This window comes from Macaca nemestrina, chromosome 2, assembly GCF_043159975.1.
Source record: "Macaca nemestrina isolate mMacNem1 chromosome 2, mMacNem.hap1, whole genome shotgun sequence".
Taxonomy (NCBI): domain Eukaryota; kingdom Metazoa; phylum Chordata; class Mammalia; order Primates; family Cercopithecidae; genus Macaca; species Macaca nemestrina.
This window is the reverse complement of record NC_092126.1, coordinates 107,951,852-107,969,008: the sequence shown is the minus strand read 5'-3', so window position 1 is coordinate 107,969,008 and position 17,157 is coordinate 107,951,852. Positions and strand designations below refer to the sequence as shown.

At 38.9% G+C, this 17,157-nt stretch overlaps 2 protein-coding genes across 6 annotated transcripts in view; both read right to left on the bottom strand.

Moving 5' to 3' along the window:
* The window catches only part of LOC105480311 (zinc finger protein 197), a 61,900-nt gene that overhangs the window by 37,486 nt on the left and 7,257 nt on the right, over positions 1-17,157 (bottom strand). The window contains exon 1 of one of the 5 annotated variants that reach the window (XM_071091529.1): positions 16,573-16,707. The exons of the other annotated variants lie outside the window; for them this stretch is intronic. The gene's annotated coding sequence lies outside the window, so the exon portion shown is untranslated. Of the gene's footprint in view, positions 1-16,572; positions 16,708-17,157 lie in introns of those variants that run through there. 5 annotated transcript variants of the gene reach the window in all.
* LOC112426429 (zinc finger protein 660) lies at positions 7,045-16,579 on the bottom strand. The gene has a single exon (XM_071091547.1). The coding sequence runs from the start codon at positions 16,549-16,551 to the stop codon at positions 15,556-15,558; it is 996 nt and encodes a 331-aa protein (XP_070947648.1). The 5' UTR covers positions 16,552-16,579; the 3' UTR covers positions 7,045-15,555.

Below are 17,157 nucleotides of genomic sequence, written 5' to 3'. Positions count from 1 at the left end.
AACACTACCAAATGTGAAGCCTCTAACATTGCTCCATAGAGGGCTCAGCCTTGGGCATACACATTGTCACCCAACAAAGAGAGTGGATTTATCAAGATTCACATTGTCTCTTTCTCTTATCAAACCCAGCTATTAAGCACCACCAATTGCCAGATGATTGTTCTGTTGTTTTCTACAATATCCTGAGGCTAATATTGCTCTACAGACTGATCTAATCAATTTGGGGTTCCTTTTCAAGAATAGTTTTTTTTTTTTTTTTTTTTTTTAGAAGACTTTAAATTTTAATTGTGGTAAAAAATGCAAAACATAAAATTTACCATGTTAATTATTTTTAAGTCTACAGTTAAGTGGTATTAAGTATATTTACAGTGCTATACAATCTCCAGAACTTTTTCATCTTGCAAAACTGAATCTCTATACCCATTAAACAACTCACTGTTTCCCCATTCCCCAAGCCCCTGGCAATCAACATTCTACTTTCTGTTTCTATGAGTTTCACTACTTTAGATACGTCTTAGAAGTGGAATTATAGTTTTTGTTTCTATGTGACTGGTTTATTTCACTTAGCATAATGTCTTAAGATTCATCCACATTGTAGCGTATGATAGAATTGCCTTTTTTTTTTTTTTTTTTGAGACAGAGTCTTGCTCTGTCACCAAGCTCGAGTGCAGTGGCACGATCTCGGCTCACTGCAGCCTCCACCTCCCAGGTTCAAGCAATTCTTCTGCCTCAGCCTCCCTAGTAGCTGGGTGTGTGCCACCATGCCCAGCTAATTTTTGTGTTTTTAGTAGAGACAGGGTTTCACCATGTTAGCCAGGATGGTCTTGATCTCTTGACCTCATGTTTCGCCTGCCTTGGCCTCCCAAAGTGCTGGGATTACAGGCGTGAGCCACTATGCCCGGTCGAATTGCCTTCTTTTTTAAGGCTGAATAATATTCCATTGCATGTATATATGGCATTTTGTTTATCCATGCATCTACTGATGGACATTTGGATTTCTTCCACCTCTTGCTATTATTAGTAATGCTACTATAAACATGAATGTGCAAATATCTCTTAGAGATCCTGTTTTCAATTCTTATGAATATATACCTAGAAGTGGGGTTGCTGGATTGTATGGTAATTCTATTTTAATTTTTATTTAATTGAATTAATTAATTTTTTATTGAGACAGGGTCCCACTCTGTCACCCAGGCTGAAGTGTAGTGGTGTGATCCCAGCTCACTGCAGCCTCGACCTCCCAGGCTCAATCAATCCATCTGCCTCAGCCTCCTGACTAGCTGAGACTACAGGTATGCGCTACCATGCTCGGTTAATTTTTGTATTTTTTATAGAGACAGGGTCTTGCCATGTTGCCCAGGCTGGTCTCGAACTCCTGGGCTCAAGCAATCCAACTGCCTCAGCCTCCCAAAGTGCTGGGATTACAGGCATGAGTCTCCATACCCAACCTGTTTTTAATTTTTTGAGAAACTGCTATACTGTTTTATGTAGCAGCTGTGCCATTTTACATCCTCACCAACAGTGCACAAAGGTACCAATTCTGCACATTCTCATCAATGCTTATTATTTTCTTTTTTGTTGTTGTTGTTTTGTTTTTGATAATTGCTATCATAATGGTGTGAGATGACCTCTCATTGTGGTTTTGATTTTTACTTCTCTAATTATTAATGATATCGAGCATTTTTTCATATGCTTGTTGGCCATCTGCATATCATTGGAGAAATGTCTAAGTCTTTTGCTCATTTTTTAAGTAGTTGTTATTGAATTGTAGCAGTTATTTATATATTCTGGATATCAACTACTCATCAAATGTTTAGTTGCAAATATTTTCTCCCATTCCATAGGTTGCCTTTTCAGTCTGATTATGTCCTTTAGTGCACAGAAGTTTTAAATTTTGATGTAGTATAGTTTATCTATTTTTACTTTTTTTTTTCTGAGATGGAGGCTCGCTCTGATGCCCAGGCTGGAGTGCAGTGGCACAATCTCAGCTCACTGCAACCTCCACCTCCCAGGTTCAAGGTATTGTCCTCCCTCAGCCTCCTGAGTAGCTGGGAGTACAGGCACACGCCACCATGCCCGGCTAATTTTTGTGTTTTTAGTAGAGACGGGGTTTTGCCACATTGGCCAGGTGGTTTCAAACTCCTGATCTCAAGTGATCCAACCTCCTAGGCCTCCCAAAGTGCTGGGATTACAGGCGTGAACCATCGCATCTGGCTTTACTTTTATTGCCTGTGCTTTTGGTGTCATAGCCAATAATTCATTGTCAAATCCTCGTTTAACTTTTTAAACAACAGCCAACCTGTTTTCCACAGTTGTTACACTACTTTACATTTCTGCCTACGATGTTTGAAAGTTCTAGTTCCTCCACATACTTGCCAACATGTGATGTGAACTATCTTACTAATTTTCATCATTCTAATTGGGGTGTAGTGGTATCTCCCTGTGGTTGTAATTTGCATTACCCTAAAAACCAACGATGTTGAACATCTTTTCCAGTGCTTATTTGCCATCTGAACGTCTTCATCAGTGATGTGTCCATTCAGATCTTTACCCATTATTTTACTGAGTTATTTGCTTCCTTATTGTTGGATTTTGATACTTTTGGATACAAATCCTTTATCAGGTATACGTTGTATTCATATTTTTTCCAGATCGTGGCTTGTTTTGTAATTTTCCTAACAGTACTATTCAAAAAACAGATCTTTTACTTTGATGACATCCATTTTATCAAATTGTTCTTTTGTGAATCATACCTTTGGTGTCATACGTAAGAAGTGTTTGTCTAATACAAGATGACACAATTTCTCCTGATTTATTCTAGAATTTTCATTGTTTTAGGTTTCCTACTGAGGTATATTATTCATTATTGATTAATTTTTAATATATTGGGAGATATTGATCAAAGTTAATATTTTTACACAGGGATATCCAATTATTTCAATATGATTTGTTGGAAAGATACCATTTATCCACTGATTGCCTTTGAACATTTGTCAAAAATCAGTTGCTCATATATATGTGGATCTATTTCTGAATTTTTTATTCTCTTCCATTTATATATTTTTCTATCACTATGCCAAAACTACACTGTCTTGACTGCAGTAGTTCTACATACATTTAAAAATCAGGTTAGCCCTCCAAATTTTTTATATTTTTCTGATTTGTTTTGGCTACTCTTTAAGTTCTTTGCATTTTCATATAGAATTCAGAGACAACTTTTTAATTTTTACAAAACACACACAACTACTAGGATTTTGATTGAGATGGATTTGAGTCTATAGTTCAGTTTGTGGACAATTGACACATTAACCATATTGCATACTTTGATCCACAAACAAAGTAGATTTCCATTTAGTTAGGTCTTCTTTAATTTCTCTCACCAATGTTTTATAGTACTTAATATAGATATTTTGCATTTTTGTCATATTACTGTATTTCATATTTTAATGCTATTATAAATGATATCATTATTTAAATTTTTATTTCAAATTGTTCATTGTTAGTATATAAAAATCAAATTGATTTTTATAAAGTTATGTGTCCTGCAACCTTCCTAAACTCACTTATTAGTTCTAGTAGCTTTTAAAAGAGATTTAATTGGATTTTATACATAGCAAGTTGTGTTGTCTACAAAGGACAATTTTACTTTGTTCTTTCCAACCTGTATGCCATTTATTTATTTATTTACTTATTTTATTTAACTGCCCTGGCTAGAACCTGCAGTACACTGTTGAGTAGAAGAAGTGATGAAAGCACTTTATCTTGTTCCTGATCTCAGGAGGAATGCTCAGTCTTTCACCATTAAGTGTGATACCAACTATAAAATTTTTGTAGATACTTTCAAATCAGATTTAGGATCTCACTTACCCCTAATTTGCTGAGGGGTGTAACATTTCAAAATCAAGGACAGATGTTGGATTTTATCAAAAGCTTATTCTACACCATTATAGTGACCATGATTTTTCATTTTTAGCTTGTTAATATGGTGATTTACACTGATAAATTTTCAAATACAAAGCCAACCTTGCATTTTTTTGAAAAAATTCTTTTGTTCCTGATGTATTATCCAATTATTGGATAGTAATTTACTAAAATTTCATATTGTTGGCTTTAATTTGCTAAAATTTCATTTAGGATTTTTGCATTTAAGTTTGTGAAGGCTATTGGTCTGTACTTTTATTGTAACACTTTTATTGTATTGGATCTGGTTAATGCTGGCCTCACAGAATGAGTTGGAAAATATTTCCTCATACTCAATTTTCTGCAGGATCTTGTATAAAGTTAGTATTATTTCTTCCTTAAACATCTGATAAAATTTACCAGTGAAGCCACCTAGGTTTAGATTTTTTTGAATTTTTAATTTTTGTGGGTACATAGTAAATGTATATATTAATGAGGTATAGAAGATACTTTGATCCAAGCATGCAATGTGTAATAATCACATTGTGGAAAATGGGGTATCCATCCTCTCAAGTATTTATTCTTTGTGTTACAAACAATCCAATTACACTCTTCTAGTCATTTTAAAATATGTAGGCTGGGTGCGGTGGCTCATGACTGTAATCCCAGCACTTTGGGAGGCCAAGGCGGGTGGATCACGAGGTCAGGATATCGAGACCATCCTGGCTAAAACAGTGAAACCCCATCTCTTCTAAAAAAAATTACAAAAAATTAGCCGGGCATGGTGGTGGGTGCCTGTAGTCCCAGCTACTCAGGAGGCTGAGGCAGGAGAATGGCATAAACTTAGGAGACAGAGCTTGCAGTGAGCTGAGATCGTGCCACTACACTCCAGCCTCGGTGACACAGTGAGACTCCGTCAAAAAAAAAAACCAAAAACAAAAACAAAAAACTATTAAATTATTATTGACTGTAGTCACCCTGTTATCAAATACTAGGTGTTATTCATTCTTTCTATTTTTAAAATACCCATTAACCATCCCCACCATCCCCACCCCCTACTACCCTCCCCAGCTTCTGGTAACCATTCTTTTACTCTCTATCCCCATGAGTTCAATTGTTTTGATTTTTGGATCCCACAAATAAAAACATACGATGTTTGTCTTTCTGTGCCTGGCTTATTTCACATAATGACCTCTGGTTCCATCCATGTTGTTGCAAATAACAGGATCTCATTTTTTTTTTTTTATAGCTGAATAGTATTCCACTGTGTATAAGTACCACATTGTCTTTATCCATTCATCTGCTGATGGACACGTAGGTTGCTTCCAAATCTTGGCTATGTGAAAAGTGCTGCAACAGAGTAGTACAGATACCTCTTCAATGTACCAATCTCCCTTGTTTTAGGTATATGCCCAACAGTGTGGGACTGCTAGATCATATGGTAGCCTTATTTTTAGTTTTTGTCAGAACCTCTAAACTGTTCTCCATAGTGGTTGTACTGATTCACATTCCCACCAACAGTGTATAAGGGTTCCTTTTTCTCCACATCCTCACCAACATTTGTTATCACCTGTCTTTTGGGAAAAGGCCATTTTAACCGGGCTGAGATGATACCTCATTGTAGTTTGGATTTGCATTTCTCTGATGATCAATGATGTTGGGCACCTTTTCATATGCATTTTTGCCATTTGTATGTCTTTTTTTGAGAAATGTCTACTCAAATATTTTGCTTATTTTAAAATCAAATTATCAGATTTGTTTTCTATAGAGTTGTTTGAGCTCGTTATACATTCTGGTGATTAATCACTTGTCAGATAGGTAGTTTGCAAATATTTTCTCCCAATCTGTGGGTTGTTTCTTCACTTTGTTGATGGTTTTCTTTGCTGTGCAGAAGCTTTTTAACTTCATGTGATGCTGGGCCTAGATTTCTGTGTCTGTGGGGGAAATGTTTTAATTATTTTTTATAGTTATAGCGCTATTCAGGTTATCTATTTTTTTCCTAAAGTGAGTATTGGTAGTTTGTGTCTGTTAAGGAACTGGCCATTTGATCTAAATTGTTAAAGTTATTGGCATAAAGTTGTTTATAACATTCCCCCATTATCCTTTAATTGGTGTAGAATCCATAGTGATGTCACCTCTTTTAATCTCAATATTGATACTTTTGTGTCCCTTTTCCTTTTTTTCCTGATCAGTCCTACTAGAAGCTTATGCATTTTATTTATTTTCTAAAAACCACTTTTGACTTGATTTTCTCTATTGTTTTCTTGTTTTCTATTTTATAGGTTCCCATTTTGATCATTGTTATTTCTTCTGTTTACTTTGGCATTACTTTGCTCTTTTTATTCTCGTTTCTTAAACTTTACTCTTTTCCTTTATTTTTTTTTAACACTGAGATAGGGTTCCACTATTTTGCCCAGACTGCATTTGAACTCCTGGGCTCAAGTAATTCTCCCACCTCAGCCTCCCAAGCAGCTGGGATTATAGGTATGCACCACCACACCCAGCTACTCTTTTTTTTTTTGTCTAGATACAGTCTATGATACCATTTTCTAATGTAGATATTTAGTGCTATAATTTCCCTCGGCTAATGTTTTAACAACGTTCCATAATTTTTTTGAGATGGGGACTTGCTTTGTCACCCAGATTGGAAGGCAGTGGTGTGATTATAGCTCACTGTAGCCTCGAACTCCTGGGCTCAGTGATCCTTTCATGCCAGCCTCCCAAGTAGCTAGGACTACAGGCATGCACCACCATGTCTAGCTAAATTATCTATTTTTTTTTTTTTTGTAGAAACAGGGTCTCACTGTGTTACCCAGGCGAGTCTTGAACTCCTGGCCTCAAGCAATCTTCCTACCTTGGCCTCCCAAAGTACTGGGATTACAGTTGTTAGCCACTATGCCTGGCTATAACCTTCTTTGCTTTTCTTTCTTTCTTCTTCGTATTATTATTGAGACAGAATTTTGTTCTGTTGCCCAGGCTGGAGTGCTGCGGTGTGATTATGGCTCACTGCAGCCTCAACTTCCCAAGCTCGAGTGATGATCCCACCTCAGCCTCCAGAATAGCTGGGACGACAGGCATGTGCCACCATGCCCAGATATATATATATATATATATATATATATATATATATATATATATATATATAGTATTTTTTGTAGAGATGGGGTTTTGCCATGTTGCCCAGGCTGGTCTTGAACTCCTGAGCTCAAGTGATTTGCTTGCCTTAGCCTCCCAAAGTGCTGGGATTACAGGCGTGAGCCATTGCACCTGGCCAATAACTTTTTTGATCAGCTATAATTATTTGTTTTTTAATGACTGCTTCAGGATTTACAGTGTTATGTCTTTGGCTTGTCTACCTTCAAGTGGTATTATTACTACTTCCTGTACAGCAGTGGCATATAGCAGTGGTTCTCATTTGGGGACAATATTGAGAGACATTTTTAATTGTCATGAGTGGGGGTAAAAGCCATTGATGTTGCTAAACATCCTAGAATGCTAGGACAGCCCCCACCACAAAAATTATCTGGTTCAAAATGTCAATAAGGGCAAGGTTGGGAAAAATCCATATTTCTATCAGGTGTCATTTTTCTTTTGCCTACAAGACTTACTTTAACATTTCTTGTAGTGCAGGTCTGCAAGTGATCCATTATTTTAGCTTTTTAATGGCTGCAAATGTGTTTTGCCTTTGTTCTTGAACAATATTTTCACTGGTCTGGAATTCTAGTTTGGCTTACTCTGTTGTCCAGGCTGGAGTGCAGTGGTGTGATCATGGCTCACTGCAGCCTTGAGTTCCTGCATTCAAGTGATCATCCCACCTCAACCTCCAGAGTAGCTGAGATTACTAGGTTTTTTCTTTCAGTACTTTAAACATGCTGCTCCACTGTCTTCATGGTTGCATCGTATCCAGTGAGAAATTTGTTGTGATCCCCGTCTTCTTTTCCATACACAATGTCTTTGTCCTCTGGGCATTTTCTTTTTGAATGTTTTGAGCAATTTAATTATACAGTAGTTTTCTTCAGATTTATTCTGTGGCTTACTGTTCTCCCCTACTGAGACAGTCCCTTCTGAGTATTCTACTTAATGCACAAAGCAATGCAGTGTTTTCAGTCCAGTTTGTGAGAAGAGACACTATTCCTGGCCATGTTTCTATGCCTGGCACCATTCCCTCTAATCCTTTGGGATGGTTCTTTCTTTGGCCTCGGATAACTTTTCCTCATATGCTAATCAGTACTCTGCTAAGTATCCTAGGGGACCCTTCACAGATCCCCAGAATTCTCTGTGCAGGTCCCTCTCCTCCAGAATTCTGTCTTGTGAACTCTATCGGACTTGGTCTCCTTAGATTCTCAGCTGTCTCTTCAACTCAGGAATTTCATCAGACAGCTACACCTGGGTCTCCCATCCCTGTGTAGCTGTCTGGTAACTCTCTCAGGACAGTAAGTTAGGATATTTGTAGGGCTTATCTCATTTGTTTCCCATCTATCAGAGATCATCATATTTCGTTGTTGATGCCCAATGTCTTAAAAGTCATTATTTCATCTATTTTATTTGGGATTATTTCAAGCAGGAGTGTAATTCCGGTTCCTGTAACTCTTCTATGACCAGAAATAGAAGACTGTCCTTCAGTTTTCTTCATGTCTAAGTATTTCCCCGTTTTTAAATTAAGTTTTCTTCTTCAGGAATTATTTAGAAATGCATTAATTTCCAAATGTATTTTAATTTAACTTCTATCTTAATTACAACATGTTCTGTGCAGAAGGCATTGTGCCACACTGTCTGGATTCCTCTTCAGAGGGGCAGGCCAAAAGCCCTCAAATGTCAGCCTTCTCCGGGAACTATCCTCAGCTTTAATCTACCTCACCCACTTAAAGCCCAGGACAAATCCCACAATCCTCCTTGCTGTCTTGCATTGCTGCTGGCTGACTTTTTTCTAATGCATACCTTCACTGAGGGTGTAGCCCTGTAAATATCTGGGCTTCTTGTGGAGAACTCAGTTCCAACTTTCCACCTCTTGCAAGCCCAAGGACTCAAATCCTCTTCTTGCATGGCTGATAAAATTCAAGTCCATTGGATATCAAATCACCAAACTGCCTCTTGGCAACCAAAGACACCATCCACACACTTACCTTTCTAACTTCCATTTCATCTTCATTTCTGGCTCTAAGGATTTATTTCACTTTCTTGAATATACTTTAAAAGGATGTTTAAATTTTATTCAACATTTCTGTGTGCTTGTAGCCAAAGGGCTTTATGAATACCCAGCTTGCCATGTTATTTTATTCTTATTTATTTATTTATTTATTGAGATGGAGTCTCACTCTATCACCCAGGCTGGAGTGCAGTGGCGCAATCTCTGCTCACTGCAACCTCTGCCTCTCAGGTTCAAGTGATTCTCCTGCCTCAGGCTCCCAAGTAGCTGGGATTACAGGCATGCGCCACCACGGCCAGCTAATTTTTGTACTTTTTTAGTAAACGGGGTTTGACCATGTTAGCCAGGCTGGTCTCAAACTCCTGACTTCAAGTGATCCACCTGCCTTGGCCTCCCAAAGTGCTGGGATTACAGGCGTGAGCCACCACATCTGGCCTATTCTACTTTTTAAAAACATGCTAAATTCTGTAGTTAAACTAACTGCAAATGTGACAGCATTTTCTTTCTGACTCAGTTAACTGCTAATTTGTCATATGATTGTACAAACTTTGGTATAAGTCTCAATAATTTTGTAATTTGTCACAAATCTTCTGTGGGAAGAGTCTTCTGTTCTTCCAAAGGAAAATGGATAATCAGTTTAAAAACAGTCATGTAAAGAGTCAAGGCTCCTGGGCTGGACACAGTGGCTCACACCTGTAATCTCAGTACTTTGGGAGACCAAGGTGGGAGGATTGCTTGAGGTCAGGAGCTCAAGATCAGCCTGGGCAAGGCAACATAGTGAGATTCCTTCTCTACAAAAAAAGAAAAAGAAAAAATCTCAAGGCTCCTAATGGAAAATTTTCTCTGATCTCCATTGCAAAGTTTCATTTTATATCAATTCCAAGGCCCCACTATAGATATGCTCATTTGGTGGGCCCAGGAAATTTCTCTGTAGGTATAAAATTACCTCTTGTGAATCCCAAACTTGGAGTCCACTAGCCTTGGTTTCGGAGACTGGTTACAGCCTTTATATATCTGTAATCCATACAGTCAAATTGTGCCATCTGGATTTGAAATAATCAGAGGGAGGAGTGGGAACTAGTCAGGTCCTATAACTATGCTGCGCAGAAAGGAGTCTGCCATCTCTTTTTTACCCTCTCAAACCTACCTTCTGGAGCAGAGAGGGACTTCAGAGAACATAGCTGGTTTTTACACAGCCATCTGAGGTCTGCATAGTAGTGGGGGTATGAAGCACGTATGTGGCCAGAGAGAGGGTAAGGCACATAGCCCTCTCAAAAAATAACAGAAGGAAAATTTCTAATAGCTAGAGTGCTTACTTATGTATTACTTGTCTGAAAATTACAAACTTCTTGTAGTGTTTGAATGAGAAACCAGCCAGAATCACTTCTTTATTCTAAAAACAGCCACTATGATGGTTAATATTAGGTGTCAACTTGACTGGATTCTGAGATGCCTAGATGGCTGGGGAAGCACTGTTTCTTTGAGTGTCTGTGATGACAGAAAAGGATGACATTTCAGTCAGTGGACTGGGAGAGGAAGACCCACCCTCAATGTCAGTGGGCACCACCTAGTCAGCTGCCAGCACAGCTAGAAGAAAGCAGGCGCAAGAAGGGGGATAAGAAGCTTGCTGGGTCTCCTGTCTCTTCCCATGCCAAGGGCTTTGCTTCCTCTCTTCCTGCCTTTAGACATTCTAGGTTCTTCGGTCTTTGGACTCTGGGACTTGCACCAGCAGCCTCCTAGAGGTTCTAGGGCCTCTGGCCTCAGACTGAGGCTGCACTTTAGTTTCCTTGGTTTTGAGGCTTTCAGACTGGGACTGAGCCACACTACCAGCTTCTCTCTTTTGCAGCTTGCAGATGGTCTATGGTGGGACTTTGCCTTAAGCCAATTCTCCCTAGTAAAATTCCTTTTATATATACATACATCCTATTTATTCCATCCTTCTGGAGAAAGAACCCTAATATAGCTACTTAAAGAAAAGCAGATTGAACTATTTTTTTCCCACTCTGAACAAAGAAAGTAAGCAAAAAGAAAAAAAAAATGAGTGATATTTATAAGAATAGCAGATGTTTATTGAAGGAATTATCACTATTTCCTGTGAAAACAATTTCATGACTCCAGTTTTGTAACATCAGAGGCTATTAAAGACAGTCTAGTGACTAAAAACAACCTGCAATATGGGCATCTTTTAAATTTTATATTAAAGGGAAAAACAATCAAGAAAGGAAGTCTTGCTGAGGGTACAGAGCCGCAATGAAATTTAGTCTTAAGGGATTTAGATTCAACAGCTACTAATTAATCCTAATTACTCAGCTACTTAAAGCTGGTTTTTACTTCAATTTTCTTCCAAGTAAGACCTAACACAGGACATACCATCTATGAAAAAAGATTTCTAAGTACAGGGCGACACTTTCCTCTCTAAGCAGAATTCTTTGTCTTACATATTGCCCTCTAATCAAGGCTATATAAAATGAGATTTTTGTATTTTCCTCTCAACTAAAAAGAGCATATATATTTTGATTCTACACAGGAGCAATTCTATATAACCAGGATGTCTGTGGCTAAAATTATTGCCTCTTTATATTCCTCAGGATATTCAGGGTACTAAAATCATAAGTGAATAAATGTGAGTAGACAAGAAACCAAATAACAAGAATGAGCAATACACAGTAGTTTAGTGATGTGTATTTCAAAAGCACTGGGTTGGGTTTTTGTGGGTTTTTTGTTTTGCTTTGTTCTGTTTTTGAGACAGAGTCTTGCTCCGTGGCCTAGGCTGCAGTGCAGAGTCGTGATCATAGCTCACTGTAACAATGAACTCCTGGGCTCAAGTGATCCTCCCACCTCAGCCTCCTGAGTACCTAGGACTACAGGTGTATGCAACCAGGACTGATTAGAGCTAAGTTTCTGATGAAGAGAGAAGAAATGGCAGTACAGAGAGGTACATGACTTGAGAGACACATAAACTAGCAACTGAGGAATGCAGACTAAGGACTGCCCTTGGGGAACAGCCAGGTTTCCATTGGAACAAGAATGTGAAGAAAACACATTCATTCAAGACCAGCCTGACCAACATGGTGAAACCCCGTATCTACTAAAAATACAAAAAATTAGCCAGGTGTGGTGGCAGGCACGTGTAATCCCAGCTACTCGGGAGGCTGAGGCAGGAGAATCGCTTGAACCCAGGAGGCAGAGGTTGCAGTGAGCCAAGATCGTGCCATTGCACTCCGGCCTGGGCGACAAGAGCAAAACTCAATCTCATAAATAAATAAATAAATAAATGAATAAATAAATAAATAAATAAATAAAGCCAGACGCGGTGGTTCACGCCTGTAATCCCAGCACTTTGGGAGGCTGAGGAAGGCAGATCTCCTGAGGTCAGGAGTTCAAGATCAGCCTGGCCAACACGGTGAAAACCTATCTACTAAAAATACAAAATTAGCCAGGCGTGGTGGCAGGTGCCTGTAATCTCAGCTACTCGGGAGGCTGAAGCAGGAGAATTGCTTGAACCTGGGAGCCGGAGGTTGCAGTGAGCTGAGAGCTAAGATCGCACCACTGCACTCCAGCATGGGCGACAGTGCGAGATTCTGTCTCAAAACAAACAAACAAACAAACAAAAAAACACATTCAAAGAGACAGTTCCTGGTTTCCAGAGGGTATTATGAAAGGGCTTGAAAGGATGGTAAGAGCTGCATGCCTAAACTCTGACTGAGGTAAAAGTTGGTAGCCCTGGGAGACTCCTAGAGAAAGGTGAGTGATCAGTTCAAATTATAGCAGAATGTTTATCTGAAAGGATGCAGGGACCTGTTGTCAAATGTTTATTCCCACAGCTCAAGGCAGGTATTAGCCTAGAAGATGGGTGATGGCCTCCTCAAGGGACTATAATCCTCACTTGCCTGGGGCAAGAAATATAAAGATCTCTAGGTATGAGATGGCATCATATCCTTCCTTGAAGATATATACTGTTGAAGATCATAAAGTCTTCTAAGACAAAAAAGAAAGCCTATCTAAAGAAAGTTTTAGGCACTATGACCTGGTGATGAAAAAATGTTTTGGTCAGAGAATATCTGCTCAGCAATATATAAAGCATCAACAATTCTGCTCAGGAATGATATACCAGGTTTGTCCCATGAATGCTGCAAATCTGTCCCAGGCCCTCCAAACCCTGCTTGCAATGACCACACAAAGGACTATTATATCACAAATTATGTGCAAACCACTATCCTATCAAAATAGGACAAAGTAAGTAATTTTTTTTCATACAAATATACGACCTTCACCCTTCACTTCTTTCTTTCCAGTAACAGCAAAAAGAAATATATATGCCTTAAAACTAAATTACGAGGTACAGAGATAGGCCATAAATCTCATTCACAGAATACTGATAGCATCTTCCCTATAAAACCATGGTCAAATAATTGTTAGATACAATCACCTTTCATAGAGGCAGCTACCCGGGAAAATGCCAACTGGTCTCCCACTCGCATTACAGAACCACCATGGTGGGCAGAGGCACTTTGGTATAATGAAGAAAGCATGAATTTCAAAGTCAGATCTGAGCTCAAATCCTGGCTCTGACAACTTAGTGGCCAGTCACCTAACTTCACTGACACTCAATTTTCTTGTATTGTAGTGGGAGGACTAAATAATGTATTATCAAAAATTCCCCAAACAATAATTCACTATGTGCATAAGACAGACAGCAGTGGGCTTAGGGATTCACTGTATACCCAGAGGAATGGCTGGGTTAAAAATAGGGAGATTCTAAGTATTCCAGATTGACTTTGAGCTAAGCATTTAAAATGTTTTAAATATTGGTGGAAGATAGGCTGAGACCTTCAAGGAGGGCTGGTCATAAAGAAAGGCAGAGGAAGATAGAAAACATCTGTTGTACTGATTGCTCAACACCCCTCCCTCCCTTCTTCAGGGTGATTTTTCTCAGTGACAGAAGGAAGAAACCAGATGAGAAAGCCTCAGCTCCTTTTCCACTTCCCAATTTGATGGAGTTGTGTGAAGGCAAGATGCAGTTGTGGCCACTGTCTTGCCATCATGAGGTTATGAAAAAATGAAAATCAATATGCTGAAAATTATGGAGTTAAGAGAGAAGTTTGATGAAGTGCTGAGTTGCCAAACCAAACATAGCACTGCTTACCTCTAGATTTCCCCTTAAGCAATCAATCAATGTTCTTAAGGTCTAGGCTGCTAGTACTTGGTATTCCGTTCATTACATCTGAAAATATCCCAAGTACTACCTTACACAAAAATTCTCTTTAATCACTCTCCCTAAAGTGTTTAGAAACACTGCTCCAATGTCCTATACTTAAGATTTTATCATTTGCCATCTGTCTGGCTTACCATATATTTCATGCATTCCTCACTTAATCCTTACAACAACCTTGTAAGGTAGGTAATTATTCCTTTTTTACACACAGGTCTGAGGCTCAGAGCAGTTAAGTGACTTGTCCAAAACTGATAAGCTAGTTCATGGCAGAACTGGGGTTAGAACATGGATCTCTCCAACCCCAAAGTTTGTTCTTTCAGCCTTTCAACTCTCTATACCATGTGAAGGCAGAGTCTCCCACTAGTTTTATATGTATCTAACGTTTTTGAGTCTACAATTGTTTCAATTTCAGTTTTTTCTGGTTGTCTAGACATATATTGAAAAGATGAAGCCTAGGTTGTTTTCCGTCATCTGCAGATCCTTCTACAACTGTGGGAAAGGAGGGTTCAGTGAACTTTTGCTGTGTTCTTTTAACCTAACAGTGTTGTTATATATTTTGTTGACAACTCTAAAGTCAGCTTGTCTTACAACTAAAAAAGACAAAGGATTGGTGTTTATGATTTTACTAAACAGGAAACATGCTCTAAAAGGAAGGGACTTGCTTGCGGTTCCACTGCTGCTAAATGCCAATGTCAGGGCGTAATCCCAGGGCTTCGGGCTCTATATACTATGTGCCTTTCATAACACTGCTGAGTGAAAATGAGCATGTCTTCATTGCATTTAAAAAATACTGTGCTTTTTTTCTTGAATATAAAATTAGTATATTCTCATGTAGAAAATCTAGAAAGCATAGAAAAGTATACAGAAGAAAATAGAAGTCACCTATAATCCTATCACCCAGAGATGATCACTGTTAACATTTTGGTTTACTTCCTTCCCAATTTTTCCTATGCATAAATATTTTTTTAAATTTTGGATTGTATGTCATTGTTTTATCTTCCATCTTATCCAAATCATTTCTCCATGGCATTAAATTGTTTTTAAAAATGTTTATAATGGCTGCAGAACCATCACATGGATAGCTCATCATTCATTTCAACCCTGTAATGCTGAAAATCTGGTTTTCTTCTTTCAGTCATATATGATGCTGCCATGAACATCCCTTTCATTAATCTTTGCCTACTTCTAATTATTTTCCCTGTATGATTCTTAGAAGTAGACTTAAAAAGCTGATACTAAAGAACCACTTTTTAGAAAAGCAGCAGTCAGCCCTACTACCCACAATATTTGTTACCTACAAGGTTTCTTTCTCCTCACTATGTTTTCTCTGGTGTTGAATAAGCTGTGAGCTATATCGATAGGCTTTCCCACACTCACTACATTTATAGGGTTTCTCCTTAGTGTGGGTTCTCAAGTGTAGAATAACTTGAGAAGTCTGCCTGAAGGTTTTCCCACATTCGTTACATTTATAGGGTTTCTCTCCAGTGTGAACTCTCTGATGATCAACAAGGTTTCGATTAGAAGTAAAAGCCTTCCCACACTCATTACATTTGTAAGGTTTCTCTCTACGATGAAGTCTCTGGTGTTCATTAAGGGTTTTCCTTAAGATGAAAGCTTTTCCACACTCATCACATTCATAAGGCTTCTCCCCAGTGTGAATTCTCTGATGGTCCATAATCTTTGTATTTGAACCACATGTTTTCCCACACTCCTTACATTTGTAAACTTTTTTTCCTCTGTGCATTTGCCGATGTTGAGTAAGGTTTGAACTACGGCTAAAGGCTTTCCCACACTCAATGCAAGTATAGGGCTTCTCTCCAGTGTGAACTCTGTGATGTGATATAAGGCCCGAACTCCGACTAAAGGCTTTCCCACACTCTTTACATTCATACGTTTTCTCCCCACTGTGGATTCCCTGGTGCCGAATAAGATGTGACTTTCCACTGAAAGATTTCCCACATTCACTGCATGTATAGGGCTTCAGTCCAGTGTGGATTCTCCGATGAACAACAAGGTTAGAGCTATGGCTGAAGGCTTTTCCACACTCCTTACACTTATAGGGTTTCTCTCCCGTGTGGATTCGCTCATGTACCGTGAGGTTTGCACTCTGACTAAAGGCTTTCCCACACTCAGTACATACATACTGTCTCTTTTCAGCCTGAACTCTCTTGTTTGTTGCAGGGTCATAGCACTGACTATTGTCTTTTTCAGATTCTTGGTCACTCCCTTCTGTGAGTACTTTATTGTCTTTAACTGTCTTATGTTTGAAATTTCTTGTTTGTCTCCTCATTTTCTCCTGCTTGGAACATACCAGTGTCCTCTCTAGTCTTCTCTTTCCCTTCAGAGGAGCCTTCTAAATTTTGACTTCCTGGGCAACGTCTCTGTGGAATTCTCTTGAAAGTATGTACTTTTCAGGAATGATGCTTTGGAATTAACTCCGCCTCAGTCCCAGTTTCACCATCTGACAGGAGAAACAGAAATTTTACATGTCACCTATTCTCTGTACCAGAGGAAGGAGAACTATCCACGGACCAGATGTGGTAGGCATATGGAAGGGTTAAGTGTTCAAGGGCAGGGGAACAGATCAAAAAGATGACAAAAATGAAGTTAAACATAGAAGCCAATGTAAAGGCTTATGGAAAGCCAGGGCTGAGGGGAGCCCAACAGGTCCAGGATCAGAATAAGCAATGAATCGTATAAAATCCACCCTAGTTCCTTCCTGCCTCATCTTCTACTCCCTGAATTGGAGCCATCTAGCTCCCTTTTTTTTTTTTCTTTTGAGATGGAGTTTTGCTCTTGTTGCCCCCGGCTAGAGTGCAATGGCCTGATCTCGGCTCACTGCAACCTCCGCTTCCCAGGTTAAAGCCATTCTCCTGCCTCAGCCTCCCTAGTAGCT